The 11572-nt window shown below is 36.5% G+C and overlaps 2 protein-coding genes across 2 annotated transcripts; one reads left to right on the top strand and one right to left on the bottom strand.

Moving 5' to 3' along the window:
* Positions 1-547: 547 nt before the first annotated feature.
* Positions 548-4373, bottom strand: LOC111014177 (26S proteasome regulatory subunit S10B homolog B). The gene is made up of 10 exons (XM_022288814.2): positions 3990-4373; positions 3353-3472; positions 3124-3260; positions 2844-3005; positions 2607-2693; positions 2422-2508; positions 2201-2338; positions 1315-1506; positions 1133-1231; positions 548-1011 (listed from the first exon to the last, which is right to left on the bottom strand). The coding sequence occupies exons 1-10, from the start codon at positions 4087-4089 to the stop codon at positions 937-939; spliced, it is 1197 nt and encodes a 398-aa protein (XP_022144506.1). The 5' UTR covers positions 4090-4373; the 3' UTR covers positions 548-936.
* Positions 4374-5661: 1288 nt separating this feature from the next.
* LOC111014109 (Tetrapyrrole (Corrin/Porphyrin) Methylase) lies at positions 5662-10162 on the top strand. Its single transcript, XM_022288727.2, has 9 exons — positions 5662-6055; positions 6602-6669; positions 6922-7018; positions 7104-7232; positions 7460-7568; positions 7790-7934; positions 8264-8306; positions 9185-9358; positions 9838-10162. The coding sequence occupies exons 1-9, from the start codon at positions 5849-5851 to the stop codon at positions 9946-9948; spliced, it is 1083 nt and encodes a 360-aa protein (XP_022144419.1). The 5' UTR covers positions 5662-5848; the 3' UTR covers positions 9949-10162.
* Positions 10163-11572: the final 1410 nt, after the last annotated feature.

Raw genomic sequence — 11572 nt, 5'->3', positions numbered from 1 at the left:
ACGTGGGAATATGAAAATTTGAACTTTCAACTTCAAATAAAAAAAGTAGACGTCTTTATTGTTGAGGTATTTTAATATTGACTATGAATAATAGCCAATAGGCTGTGAATGGATTTGGATCATGCAAGAGTAGGCCTTGTACGTATTATTCTATGCTGGAATGAATAACATAGGATTTGATTGGAAAATTGTACCCATCTTTGAATTCGTATTACATTTGTGCCAATTTCGTTTTTATACTTATAAATATTGCAATTTCATCCGTATGCTTAATAAATTAATTTCAATAGTCCTCTCTCGTTTTTTCTTTTTGGGGTTAAAAAAAAACACTACATTAGTCTCACCAAGTGATAAGTGATAACTACTATCATGAGTATAATTCAAACCATATACGCACCACCTCAATTATCTATTGCACTTAACAAAGGTTAATCAACTGATAAATACGTGCGAACGTGGCATAGCTATACTCATATTGGTAATAATATTTCTGTCATTTTAAGATGCTTTATAGGTCAATTTGAACAGTTTTGCCCACTGAAATTCATTAAACAAAAATCACCAAAAAGTGAGTTCTTGCAATATAATGTTCGTCAATCCAGATTGTATCTCCAGAGCAGTAATATTACAAATAGAAACAATTAATTTATCAACTGTGTATTTTGTAAACCGAGCCGCAGATATCATGTTTTGGTACAAATTCAACTCTCGGATTGGAAAAAAGAAATCTAAGATGCAAGAATTGCCATATTTTCATGAATAGTCATCATCTCCCCATCTGTGATCAGATACAGCAAGTTCCTATAGTTCTAAGATAAGCACCAGGGATACCAGGAAAAGCTCGGCTTCGTGTGCGTCCAAAGACTGCATCATTTTGCCAGGAAGGAAAGTGTTGTGCTTGAAGAGATTTTGGCTGCTAAGAGAAATTACATGACTTCAGTCCTTTCCAAAATCAGCGCTGTAGTGTGCACTGGACTCGAGTTTCTTCGCTTCGTTCAATTTTCGTACTGCCTGAATATCGCAAGATGATGAAAGTGAGTATGTGGAAGAAAGAGCCTGCTCTCTGTTCATCTAAACACAATATAACGGTATGCTAAAGAATGATAGAGAAATTAAGAAAAAATGAAATTACCTTCATGAAATCTTCATGGATGACATAGTCGCGTTCGGCACGGATAGCTGACATTCCAGCTTCAGTGCAGACATTCCGCAAATCAGCTCCATTAAATCCCTAAACAAATTACAGCGTCAAAAACCTATTAAAACAGAAAAAAAAAATAAAAAAAAAATAATAACAAGAACTAGCTAGGTTACCTCTGCAAGCTTTACAACAGCTTCGTAATCAATCTCACCGTGCTTGGCAATTCCAGCAGCATGAATCTTAAGGATCTCCATTCTGGATTGCTCATTTGGCAGAGGAATTTCTATTTTGCGGTCCAATCGCCCAGGTCGAAGAAGTGCAGGGTCAAGAACATCTGGCCTGTTTGTAGCCATTATCATTTTGACCTACAGTACCAGGATCAAGTTAATCATCTTTTGCTAGGCAAACAGAACGCTTGTAAAAGATTCAGAATAAAAGAAACGAGACTCATCTGACAAATAATTAAGTCGTAACATTGCCAGTAACAAGGTCCAAGACCTTATTTTTCTGTCTTTGCTAATTGTATGACCTCATAAAAATCACACGGCAAAGATAAAGGCAAAATTAGAAAAACGATGAACAAATTCTTGGTATATGGCTAACGACTTCCATTTTTGTTTGCTCTACATCCCTCACTAGTAACTGCAAGGAGGATATTCCTCCTCATCTCCACCGCCTTGGACATTCAGTATACGGAGAAGAGAGTACAATCTTTACTATATATAAACAAGAGAAATCATATAAATATTGTAGAGATCAACTATGAGATGAAAATTTGTAACACCCATCATTTAGATGAGTACCTGGACACCAATGTTCACAGGTATCCGTGGATATCTGAATAACAAATGTCAGGACAAAAATGTCATTGTCAGATTCCCATGAGATAAAAATTCAAAACACCCATTATATTGTTAGGTATCTGGATAACATTCTTAGCATCCTCTGGATATCTGAATATCCAAATATACCTTTAATTTTAAGACAAAGGTTGGAATATAGATATCCACGAGAACGGCATTTTCCCACAAAACTAAGGGTCAGAAAATCCAGACATACCTTACCAAGCTGATCAAAACCATCGAGCTGGTTAAGTAACTCCATCAACGTTCGCTGAATTTCACGATCTGCACTTGTACCCTCACTGAATCTCCTCCCACCAATGGCATCAATCTCATCCATAAAAATTATGCAGGGCTAAGCACAGAAAATAATGAAGTGTGAATTACGAATCACTCATTCTGTATAGAATCATAGAAAGAGAAGGACAAAGAGCTTACCTGGTGATCGCGTGCATATCCAAACATTTCTCTGATTAACCTTGCACTTTCTCCGATGTACTTATCAATTATGGCACTCGATACGACCTATGCTTCAATAAAGAGAAGAGATAAGCTTGTAGTTATATTTTAGTTGGGGAGGAGAGGAAGGTTAAAGTCATTACAGTACACAGAGAAGATTCTACCTTCAAGAAGTTGGCATCTATGTTGCTTGCAATTGCTCTTGCTAACAATGTCTTGCCAGTACCAGGGGGACCATATAGAAGCACACCCTTTAAATGGAAGGGAAAAAAACAATGTGAGCAAAAGGGGAGGAAGTATCCAGTATAATGCAAGAGATAGATAGTGCAAATACTGTTAACTACAAAACAACAATTTGGAAGACTCATCAACCGTATGCTTTATAGATAGAGTGAGAGTACCTTGGGAGGTTTGATGCCAACCCTGAGGAAAAGCTCCGGATTCATGAGAGGTAGCTCAATAGACTCCCTCAATTCTCTAATTTGATCAGATAACCCACCCACAGCAGAATAGCTAACATTTCCAGGATCTTCATGCAACATATTATACACAACTGGATCTACCTATCAGATCAAATGAAATAAAAAAATTCAGGGCAATCACGCACTAAAGCCTAGAGGACACTACATATTTCTTCTTTTCCTTTAATATCATTGAGAATAAACAATTAATCTAACTTACTTCACGTGGAAGAGCCCTCATAATGGTGAGTGTTGTCATATCAAGAACTACTCTAGTACCAGACGTCAATTTTTCCTTATCCACCTTACTGCGGCATCCAACCACATATCTTGGTCCACTACTTGCTTTTACAATCACTGAAATCACAAAAGGGGCATGACTCCAACATTATCAACCAATTCAAGAGAATTTCCATATCAAAAGAAATACAAGGAAAAACGAAAAGTACATCGTTCATTGTCAAGTGGCCTGAGAACTTCTCCAATAATTTGCCCGACACTTTGAAGAGATTTCAAATCGTCTTCCGTCTTGTTAAATTCCTTCTTTGCAGCTCGTAAACTCTCCCTCACTGCAAATCACAAATTAAACGTAATCTTACATTCTTACTAGATTCCTCAAAATAAATAAGAATTGCAGCTTCTGTTACCATTCATGACATTACGAAATACCAACTTACAAACTCACGCTGTAAGCAATATGGAAATGGAGCAAGGATAAATTATCAATACTAAACATCAAGAAAACAACCCATTTCCCATGACTTCCTACAAAGTATCAAACTCACACGAAGTTATATAATTTCCAATTTTCCATAATGATCGTTTCCAAAGTTGTCTACTTTCTCTTTCTTCTCAATACCTATATCACATCACACTCCACCTTCAAACACTTGCACTCCATAAAAGGTGTTTTTCCTTCTACGAACCCCTAGGGCTTCTAAATTGTAATATGCTGCAATCTCAGAGTCTATGGAGTGGCCATTGCAGAAAATCCAAAACATATTACTACTCAAATCAGTACAAATTCTTCGAGACGACTAAACCCGGAATTCAGAAAGTACGAGACGAGAGTATATTTTAAATTACCAGATCGGACTCTAGAGTCGAACTCTTTGTGATGGAGGAGTTTCTTGCGGTAGTCATTGACCGCCGCATGGCGGCGCGCTGCTTCTTCTCCGTCGGCCATTTTTTGCGGAGCAGCTCGGAGCCGGAATCGATTATTCTAGGAAAACTTGTAGAACAAGACGCCCTAAATGCCCTCAACAGTTGAACAGATCTGGTGGGTGAGGAACTACCGTCGCGAAACGAGGGCGGCGCCGCCGCTGCTGAGAGAGAGAAGAGGAAAGTTGAGACTTGAGAGTGAAGTTCTGAACAATGAGGCGAACAGAGAGGAAGAAAGCTTGAATAGCAAGAAGCCCCCTAAATGCGCTCGGCAGCTGTTTCTTCCCCCAAATTTATGAGCTGCTTTTTTTTTTTTTGGTCTGCCTCCAATACTGTCGTGAGTTTTGTTTTAATTTAATTTAAGTTAATGAGTTGGGATTTTCATTACTGGAAAAAAAAATGTTGATGGTTCATTGTTCCATAAAAAGGTAACCGAAAAAAAATCTTGAAAAATATTTAAATTAGCCGACTCAACATTTCTAAACAATATCATATATTTGTTGATTTTTTGCGATGCTTGAAAATGTAGATTTAACTCTAATTTTGATGTTGAATCTATTAACACATATAAATATCGATATGTCGATAAATATTTAGTTTGATTTTGAGTGGGATGAACGTAACTTGGTATTAAGACATTAAAATTAGCTAAATGAGCATGGAGACATGCTCCTTTTCAATAAAATTTTTGTCTTTGATGGTATATATTTTTGTAGTCCATATGTTGGCTAATGTGAGGTGACCATCCACGCGGCATCAATGTAAGAAGGATTAGGAGTAAGACCTCATATTACAATATTATCTTGGAAGTGATCATGGTCGAGCTAATGTGTTTAAAGGTCAAACTTCTATTAATTGTGTCTCCAAACGCACACTATAATTAGTGTATAACAATCATTAAGTGGACCCCATAAATAGGGAAGCAGTCGGTATACTCAAGGTATGTGTGTTTGATTGCTCATCTAAATAATCTTTCGACTAACTTTGAACGTCATAACTTGATTTTCCTATTTAGAATGTCATGCCCTTACTTCGAAAAGTTATCATACCCTTACCTCGATATTTGAACCTCTTATCACACATAATGCTACTTTATTATCTAACTAATAGAGTTATGCTTTGATTGACTAGCTGATATAAAATTTCATTTATTTTGTGTGATGTAATAATCTTTTCGTTGCCGTATGGATTACTAAACCCAACTCTTTATAAGTACAAAAATATATATTTTTGTTTTTGTTTTTACTACAACAAATATGAAGTAAGATAAGTTGAACATCCAATCTCAAGAAAGCCGGTAGGTATCATTTAAAAGCTCATGTTTGCCTAAAAATATCAATAAAAATGTGAAGTATAATTTAATCAAACTATAAGTATGACGACATCGACATAAACATAATTCAGTAATAATTGACACCTATTACTTTATTTAAGGTCCGAGGGTTTAAATCCCGCACCATCGTATCAGTTTCGAAGCATGTTATTAATTTATTAAAATAAAAAAAGAAAAATAATAGTTACTTTTCATTTTAGAAACTATGGACAAAAATATAAATATATATATCGAAAGTTTATAACAAAATGAGATTTAATTTATTTTTTCAATTATCAACGTTTTCAGAAATATTTCAAAGAGTGTCGAATGTTTCACGAATTGGCGGTTTTTCGGCGGCCGTGGTGTAATTGTTGATAGTTTTGTGTAATCTGTACAGTTTATTCCTTCCACCGTCGCCTCAGTTAAAATCCGCCTGCTCCGGCGAATAGAGCGACGGAGGGAAGCGGATATGTTGGCCAGACGAATTCCTTCCATGGCAGTTCATCTCCCGGAAGTTGTGCCATGGCGTCGTGGTCCTTCCCATTGCATCAATGCGAGGACGGCGCTTGATTCCCACTCATTTTGCCCTAAAACTTGTTTAGTATCCCTTTGTTCTGCTTCTCAATTATCCTCTGAAGTTGCAGATTCAGTTCAGGCTGAAGAATCCTCGAAGCGCGTAAGATCAATAATTTTAGATTATTTTCCTTCTTTAGAACTGTTACTGTAAGGCTATTGTTTAATTACTCAGAACCCAGAACTCAACCCAAAGCTCAAGTTCTTCTCTCCGTCGTGAACTTGAAAATTAGCACAAACCCATTAGTGATTACGAATATTAATAGAAATGGCATCAGAGAGTTGCTTGGGCTTGGAAATTAGCATGTTTTGTTGTGGCTTCACTTAGACTACTTCTCTTACTGGCACTTCTATTTGATTTAACTACAAGGCTTATAATCTCTGTTGTACTTGGTATCGGTTCAGTATTTACGTTATAGCCGCTTCATAAATGGTAAGATGAAGCCAACATGAGCTTAGCTCAGCGGTAATTGACACCTGTCTCTGACCAAGAGGTCATGAGTTCCAATCCTCCCTTCTCACTCATTGTACTAAAGAAAAAAATCGTAAGATGAAAATATGAGCTGTATTATATCAGTTTTTCATGGTTAGGATGTGTAGTTTTTGAACTTTTACTGGCATCCTTGCCTTTGTCTCTACGTGTTTCCAGGGTCCCCTGAAACCTGGCTTGTATCTGGTTGGGACGCCAATTGGTAATCTTGAAGATATCACCCTACGGTAATTAAAGTTTGACAACCAGCACAAACATTATTCTCTTCTTTTTTTTTCATAATATATTTAAACCCATAATTTGGAGAATAGACTCTGTTTTGTGCAATTTCTAACTGAGTCATTCCCTCAAGTAGGATGTTAAGTCTGTAAATTTCTGGAACTTTTCCTTTATATTGGTCAATATTTGACGAGTTTGCAACCATGTTTTTTTTGTTCTGCTTATTCTGAATAGTCAATCTTTAAAATTCTGTTATGCAGTGCTATACGTGTCTTAAAATCAGCACACGTCATTCTTTCAGAGGATACAAGGCACTCAGGAAAGTTGCTTCATCATTTCAATATTAGAACCCCCCTTGTAAGTATGCAAAGTCTTTTGTTTACTCATATAATAGTTTTATTCTGCTCCTTCATTTGTTCTGATAAAGAATTTTAGATTTCAGCTGAGCTTTCACAAATTCAATGAGTCTCAAAGAGAGCAATCAGTGTTGAAGAGGTTAAAGCAGGGTGAAATTGTTGCCCTAATTAGTGATGCAGGGACACCAGGCATTAGTGATCCTGGTAGTGAGTTGGTGAGCATGCTAAGCAATTTTAATTCGGTTCTTTCTTGATTGTTCTGTTAAGAATCTATCACTTCTAAGATCTACATTTATTGGGCTCATTTTCAATTTGATTCATTGATAGATTACATTAGCATTTCATAAAAAATTGAAACCGCATGATTGTCCTCCCAGTATTTTAATGGTTTAATCATGGATGATATTGATGTTATTAATACAATTGGACCATGTGAATACAGGTTAAATTATGTGTCAATGAAGACATACCTGTTGTTCCCATTCCTGGGCCCTCCGCTGTAGTTGCTGCTCTTTCTGCCTCTGGCTTGTCAACCGATGAGTTCACATTTGGTAAATTTCTTATCAATTTTCGTAGTTGTGCTGTTAGGACATCTTTCTTTGAGCTATTTGGCTCTATGGCTACTATCTGTAGGCACTCTACAATTTATTAATATTATTTATATCTGTACAGTTGGATCCCTCTGCCACTAGGCTGTTCTGTTTGCCTCCGGGCTTCTTTTGATTTTGTATACAATCCCATTGTTTCGTATAAAAAAAAAATATCTGTACAGTTGGATTTGTTCCGAAGCATTCTGCATCCAGAAGAGAGAGGCTGACGGTTTCAGCAAATGAGGAAGCAACTCAAATATTCTATGTTCCCCCTCATAAACTTAAGCAGTTTCTCGAGGAAACTTTATCATTATTTGGTGAATCAAGGTACTTTGTATATGTCTATATCCAATCTATTGTACTAATATTTCTTTCAAAGTCTAATGTATCAGTGCAGTTCCACTTTCGCTTCTGCTTCAATCTACATAATTCAGTTACTAATGACATTCTTCGTATGTGTTACATTGTATAACTATAGCAGCTCGTTTGTGTGTTTCTTTCCAGTAACTATGTTCTATAATATTGTACATGTGCTTTTAGATTCAGATAGTCTGAAACTATTTCTTTAATGGAGGATCAGACTTGTCTTCTGTTAGTAGTTGGTTTGCTTATTTGCCAACTTAGTGATTTTATCTGTTTCTATAATGGTCTTGCAGACGATGTGTTATAGCTCGTGAAATGACAAAGATACATGAGGAGGTAACTTCACTCTGTCGCTCTGTTTTGGTATCTCTAGTTGGCAGGATTTCCAATACCCTTGCTAACTGGCGAGCATCATATTCCATTCATCAAAAAATTTCTTCTGTGCACTGTTTCGTAATGCCCTTATATGATATCGTTCAACCAATTTCTTATGTGCTCTTTTGAGTTCCTTCAATTTTTAATTCTCAAAATATGATTTTATAAGTTTTAAGCATCAAATAATAGTAAAAGTAAATAATTATGTTATTTGGTGGAGTAACAAGATATTACCTAAATGGCTGCTAAACGTGTATTTACGTACAGTAACTAGATGCTTTGGAACAGGCTGCTCACCGTAAATGTGATTGGTTGTAATTGCAACTGCAAAAGTTGATTTTCGTGTATTTTGGGTATGAAAATCAATAACTGCCTGAAGGTTGTTTGTAATATGTTATTCCTAATCTTTTTGTTTCACCTGTTATATGAACCTAGGCTTCCTCTCTCCTTGTTGGTACTCTAATTACTTTAAATAGAAAATACTTTAGTTTCTCATCCAAAAGCTAGAAAGCGTACATTGAATTTTCAATTTCATCATTATTGTGAAATATATTGTCATAATATTTTTCTTTTGGAAGATTTGATTGCTGCACTTGGGGGAGTTGGGTCCATACTGTCATTTAGAACATGTATGATGAATGGCCTTATATTTGTAGTTGATTTTTTCTCCAATCTACTTTCTTTCAATCATTAAACTACCATTATGTGACGTCGTTTGTGGTGGATACATAATTGTAATAATTATAGATATCCTTGAATAATGTAATTTGTAATAACTCAAATTATGCATTTCACATCCTCGTTGTGTTACTTAGTAACAAGTATAATGATGTCAACAGTTTTGGCGGGGCACACTGGCTGAAGCTAAAGAGTTTTTCTCGTTGCACCAAACAAAGGGCGAAATTACGCTGTTGATTGAAGGAAAGCTAGATTCTGGAGTTGAAGCTCCATCAGAATTGCAATTGGAAAAGGAGTTGCAAGAATTGATCTCTAGTGGCCATAGGCTTTCTATGGTAAGGGCTTAAACTGGACTATAGAATAATAGAGAATTTTATGAGCGGTAATCCCTTTTAGAGGCTCGGTAGATCTTATCATTAAAGGAAAGCATAAGCTAAACCTAATGGACAAAATGAGTGTTTTACCGTAAGTAAATATTGGTTTAAACCTCATTCTGGTCCTTAACTTTTAAATTTACTTTACATGTAGGGTAGTTCTTCAACTTTGTTCTCGCTATTATTTTGCTGTTAATTATTCAATAGATGGATGGAGTGAGTTAGAATATGCGTGGTAATATACTGATGTGAATATGTATTGAAGGCATATAGGCTAACTAAGGTGGGTGTTTGAGTCAAATATTAGGTGGTAAAGACAAAAGTTCTTACTTTGTTAAAATTTTGAGACTAAAAAGAGATGTTTTGGAAATTCAAGATCAAAATAAGGTTTAAACTCTGCGCTGAATTCTTGGTTGTGATGAAACTTTATTTGGATGAAGGCTGTCAAATTGGTTGCTAGCAAAACATCAGCAAGTAGGAAAACCGTCTATTCGATTGCATTGCGAAAATTCGGGAATCAACTTGGAGCGGACAGCGATTCTTGTAAATAATGACTGTCTGTAGCATGCTTGCTAGAAGTGAAGTACGGCTGATGTCTTTATTTTTGCAGATGACTAATTTGTATAAATTGATTTAAGTTATCTTCTGAAGAACAACTTGCAATTTCCATACTATTGTTCTAATATTTTCTTCTGTTTGTCCTCGGATTCATTAGATGAAGGTATTTTTGCTGTTATAGTGGCTTTCTACCTATGAGATTCTGAATATGCTTTTCTGTTTCAAATATTTTCCTACTCCATATTGAATTCTTGCTTGTTTGGCCTTATAAGAATCACAATTCTAACTTTGAAGTGGCTCAAAGTTAATCCCCCTTCCAACCATTCTGGAGTTGGCTGGAGCATGATGTTTAAACATCATGATAGCCATATCTCTAAGATTAGTTGCTCTTAAGATAAGATTAGCTAAGGTGTAAGTAAATTTGTCTTTATTTTTTTTTTCTTTCCTATTTCTTATCTTAAAGGTGTTAGTAAGCCTGGGAGAAGACAGGGTAAAAAGAAGTTTTTAGCCTTTTATTGTTTAGTGCTATTTCTCAGTCGTCAATGATCTTTAGTCATTATCAAGCCTGGTATGCCTTTGCCCGGTGTCCATAATTTCAGACCTTCAATCCTCGATCATCCACAAGGCTTAGTTCACATGTTCTTGAGCTCGGTACCGTGCTGTTTTATTAGTCAATAATATGAAAACCAATAAGACTGAAATAGACATATTGGGTAAAGTGATCTTGAAACAGTACATTTCTAAGAAACATAATGTTGGAGGTGAGTTATTAGCCTACACGTGCCATATTATGGTTGGAACAGCAGCCATTGACATGTCCTTTTATTTGATTTGCTTCAGCCATGATATCTCATGATCGAGCCGAGCAACTATTAAGGCCGAGCCGACCAAATGTGTGACTTGGGTTATCTCGGCTCGGTCCTTCGTCTGACAAATTTCACGACAGCACGTGTATTACACGGTAATCTTAAAGAGCCGTTGAGATCCTGTTGGGAATCCTGTCTGGTTTCTGGCCTATAAATAAGATCATTTTGCTCCATTTCGACGGACGCAATAATACCAATTCTTTCTCGAATTGACTTGAGCACTTGTTAACTTAAGCATCGGAGTTTCTACTCTGTTTTGTAGGTCTTCTGTACGGCATCTGGAACTTGCTATTTGGCTCATCCTCGCCGAACTGACGCTTGGAGATTTGGTCAGATTTATCCCACACATAAGTTGAGGGAGTGCAATAACCCAATATTTTAAGTTGCATCAGCAAAAATTGTAATAAGGGGTGATGGAACAGTGAAAATTAGCTTATGACTTGGAAGTTGGAACTGAACCCATCAGATCAGAAGGCAGAGGCAAAGCAATTTGACGTTCAGAATCACAGCCTAAAAAAAGATTGCTAAAAAAAAAAGAAAAAAGAAAAAAGAGGGGCTGGGATGACACGTGTCTCGGAACTTACTTGTCCTTGTTAATGGGGTAGTGAGGATGGACCCACTGGTGTTGTTTCCCAAAATGCCCTTGAAGACTCCTTGGTCAAAGTTGCCGATCCTTTCAGGATGAAGAGATTCAGCTCGCCCTTGTGAACCCGGTCTAGGAAGTCAACGTACCCCAGGTCCGTTGTGAAAA

The sequence above is a fragment of the Momordica charantia genome, assembly GCF_013281855.1.
Source record: "Momordica charantia cultivar OHB3-1 chromosome 8 unlocalized genomic scaffold, Mcharantia_2.0 BLBB01000008.1, whole genome shotgun sequence".
NCBI classification, from domain to species: domain Eukaryota; kingdom Viridiplantae; phylum Streptophyta; class Magnoliopsida; order Cucurbitales; family Cucurbitaceae; genus Momordica; species Momordica charantia.
Note: the sequence above shows the minus strand (reverse complement) of the source record. Positions and strands in the feature narration are given on the sequence as shown.

What these genes read in the sequence shown, in the direction of transcription:
- LOC111014109 (XM_022288727.2), top strand. Translation starts at nt 5,849, where the DNA reads ATGTTGGCCAGACGAATTCCTTCCATGGCAGTTCATCTCCCGGAAGTT. An exon ending in TCAATATTAGAACCCCCCTT is followed by an intron (nt 7,019 to 7,103) that starts GTAAGTATGCAA and finishes TTTAGATTTCAG; the next exon opens with CTGAGCTTTCACAAATTCAA. An exon ending in GTGGCCATAGGCTTTCTATG is followed by an intron (nt 9,359 to 9,837) that starts GTAAGGGCTTAA and finishes ATTTGGATGAAG; the next exon opens with GCTGTCAAATTGGTTGCTAG.
- LOC111014177 (XM_022288814.2), bottom strand. Translation starts at nt 4,089, where the DNA reads ATGGCCGACGGAGAAGAAGCAGCGCGCCGCCATGCGGCGGTCAATGAC. An exon ending in TGAGGGCTCTTCCACGTGAA is followed by an intron (nt 3,006 to 3,123) that starts GTAAGTTAGATT and finishes TTGATCTGATAG; the next exon opens with GTAGATCCAGTTGTGTATAA. An exon ending in TTGGCATCAAACCTCCCAAG is followed by an intron (nt 2,694 to 2,843) that starts GTACTCTCACTC and finishes TTCCATTTAAAG; the next exon opens with GGTGTGCTTCTATATGGTCC.